General features: G+C 39.4%; 1 protein-coding gene across 1 annotated transcript; it reads right to left on the reverse strand.

Moving 5' to 3' along the window:
- Positions 1 to 572: 572 nt before the first annotated feature.
- LOC112080080 (calpain-1 catalytic subunit-like) lies at positions 573 to 1,988 on the reverse strand (the record flags this gene model as incomplete). The annotated part of the gene is made up of 3 exons (XM_024145857.1): positions 1,732 to 1,988; positions 1,572 to 1,641; positions 573 to 691 (listed from the first exon to the last, which is right to left on the reverse strand). Coding segments are annotated over exons 1-3 (426 nt in total), but the record flags the coding sequence as incomplete, so codon positions are not given.
- Between the last annotated feature and the right edge of the window lie 1,257 nt (positions 1,989 to 3,245).

A 3,245-nucleotide genomic window follows, 5' to 3' on the forward strand; every position in this document is an offset into this window, starting at 1 on the left:
CACCTGCATTGGTTGCTGTTTGGGGTTTTAGGCTGGGTTTCTGTACAGATATCAGCTGATGTAAGAAGGGCTATATAAATACATTTGATTTGATTTGATGAATATAGTTTTATCTAAAAAGGAAAACTGAGGAGGAATGTCTCCCATGTTACAGACTATAAGTAACATTTCACCTACCTACTAACACTAGCTCAAACCCTAAGCTTAACCCTTATCCTAACCCTAACCTTAACCCTTACCCTTATTTTAAACCTAACCCTAACTTTAACCGTAATCTTAGCAAGCAGTTGCTTATCAAGAGATTTTCTGATAGTATGACAATCTGTAGGGCATCTACAGTATCCAGACTACCCAAATAAAGTGTGACCGAAGATTACTACAGAGACTATTTTCTATGCACGTGATAAAAAGGTACAGCCTAAGCCTAAAGAGTCATTCATAGTCATGTAATAGTTCTCAATAACCACTGAGAACCGTTTTAAAATGCATTAATAGCTCTCCGAGAATGTCAGTAATTCCAATAGGCCAATGCATTCTCACAACGATAACGTACTGAGCGTGAGGTTATTTACCCTGAAGTGGAATATTCCGCAGTAATCCTCTGTAAAACTCTGCTCTAGGGGTACTACTTGCTCCAGGATGTGCTCCTGGAATGTCAAAGCCCCAACGGAAGCAAGAAACCAGCAATTTGCTGCAACAAAAAAAAAGACATTACACATTTGAGTACATCATGACATTTGCAAGGGGCATGGTGTGATATATACTGAACAAAAATATACACGCAACATGCAATCATTTTTAACAATTTTACTGAGTTACAGTTCACATAAGGAAATCAGTCAATTGAAATAAATTTATTAGGTCCTAATCAATGGATTTTACATGATTTGGCAGGGGCGCAGCCATGGGATGGCGTATGCCCACCAACTGGGGAGCCAGGCGCAGCCAATCAAAATAAGTTTTTCCCGACAAAAGGGCTTTATTACAGACAGAAATACTTCTGTTTCTTCAGCTGTTTGGGTGACTGGTCTCAGACGATCCCGCAGGTAAACAAGCTAAATGTGGAGGTCCTGTACTGGCATGGTTACACGTGGTCTGCGGTTGTGTGGTTGGTTGGATTCTCTAAAATGACTTTGGATGTGGTTTTGTTAGAGAAATTAACATTAATTTCTCTGGCAACAGCTCTGGTGGACATTCCTGCAGTCAGCATGCCAATTGCACACTCCCTCAAAACTTGAGACATCTGTGGCCTTCTGTTGTGTGACAAAACTGCACATTTTAGAGTGGCCTTTTATTATCCCCAGAATGTAATGATYATGCTGTTTAATCAGCTTCTTGATATGCCACATCTGTCAGGTGGAGGGATTATCTTGGCAAAAGAGAAGTGCTCACTAACAGGGATGGAAACACATTTGTGCACAACATTTGAGAGAAACAACCTTTTTGTTCGTAWGGAACATTTCTGKGATCTTTTATTTCAGCCCMCKAAGCATGGGATCTACACTATACAWGTTGTATTTATATTTTTGTTCAGTRTATRTTGAWGCTTGCTTATAACCAAATCCACTTACCAATATTTCCTTGCTCAAAGTCAAACCTTGAAAATCCACTAATGATGAAATCTGGATTTTGGGCAATTTTCTAGAAGAGCGAATACACACGTTACAACTATTAACAATATTTCTAAATGTATTATAATGTGTGCAGATTTGAATGAAGACTTGAACATACCTCTGGTCTCAACCACACCACTCTACGCATGTCATCAGGGGAAAGTAGCCCTTCACCAATGGAGTTGTGGTCTGGTGGGAACATGTCATCGATGTACCTCACCCTCCTGGCCAAACAGTATTGCTTCAGCTGCAGGAAGTCTTGGTTCCTGTGTTTCCCAGCGTTGGCAAGGCTCCCAACACCATCTTCTTTGTGGCGCTCTTGCATTATACTCATACACACACCGGGAGGAGGCATGTTGTAGTTTATTCAGGATCTGTTAGCAGGGTGAAATACAACTCTGAATGAACAGGTGAAGCTGACATATAAATAACATGATCTGGTACTTYCTGTATATAGCTGCACATTGATCTGGTACTTCCTGTATATGTGAAGTGTTGACAGGTATGACAGGTAACAAACAGATATGTAGAATTGTATTATATGTAGAATAGTATTATTAAAAAGGCTATCCTTCAGCATTTTGTAGGCTGCTTTCAATAGTTTTGCAAACGTGTGTTATTCACGCAATACATATTTACATACAAATCAAAACTGTAATAAAAAATAGTGAAACACGGTAACATGTAGAAAAATATATATGTACAGGAGGTAACTTCCCCAGTTAAACCTGTAATACTCCTGGACTTCTTGAAAAGATAATACAAAACTAGAAATGGTTTCACAGGCCCTTCATTGATAGTGAAGGGAATGGTGGCAATTGATGATCTGATGAATTGAATTGATGGCTATTTTTTTCTTTGGCTTTGACTTATGATTCCAAAAGCTAACTAGGTAGTGCTACCCACATGATCCTCTATCATACTAACTAGGTAATGTTACCCACATGATCCTCTATCATACTAACTAGGTAATGTTACCCACATGATCTTCTATCATACTAACTAGGTAATGTTACCCACATGATCCTCTATCATACTAACTAGGTAATGTTACCCACATGATTGTCACGTTCCTGACCTGTTTTCTGTTGTTTTGTATGTGTTTGATGGTCAGGGCGTGAGTTTTGGGTGGGCAGTCTATGTTTTCTGTTTCTATGTTGGTTTTGGGTTGCCTGGTATGGCTCTCAATTAGAGGCAGGTGTTTGACGTTTCCTCTGATTGAGAGTCATATTAAGGTAGGTTGTTCTCACTGTTTGTTTGTGGGTGATTGTCTCCTGTGTCAGTATGTTATGCCTCACGGGACTGTTCCGGTTTTTGTTTGTTCGTTTTATGTAGTCTGTTTCCTGGTTCATGCGTTCTTCACGTTGTATGTAAGTTCGGGTCCAGGTCTGTCTACATTCGTTTATTTGTTTTGTAATTATTCAAGTGTTCGTCGTGTTCTTCAGTTTTGTTTATTAAATCATTATGTATTCACAACCCGCTGCAGTTTGGTCGAATCACTACTCCTCCTCTTCGTATGAAGAGGAAGCCCGTTACAATGATCCTCTATCATACTAACTAGGTAATGTTACCCACATGATCCTCTATCATACTAACTAGGTAATGTTACCCACATGATCCTCTATCATACTA

Source organism: Salvelinus sp. IW2-2015, unplaced genomic scaffold (assembly GCF_002910315.2).
Source record: "Salvelinus sp. IW2-2015 unplaced genomic scaffold, ASM291031v2 Un_scaffold11514, whole genome shotgun sequence".
Taxonomy (NCBI): domain Eukaryota; kingdom Metazoa; phylum Chordata; class Actinopteri; order Salmoniformes; family Salmonidae; genus Salvelinus; species Salvelinus sp. IW2-2015.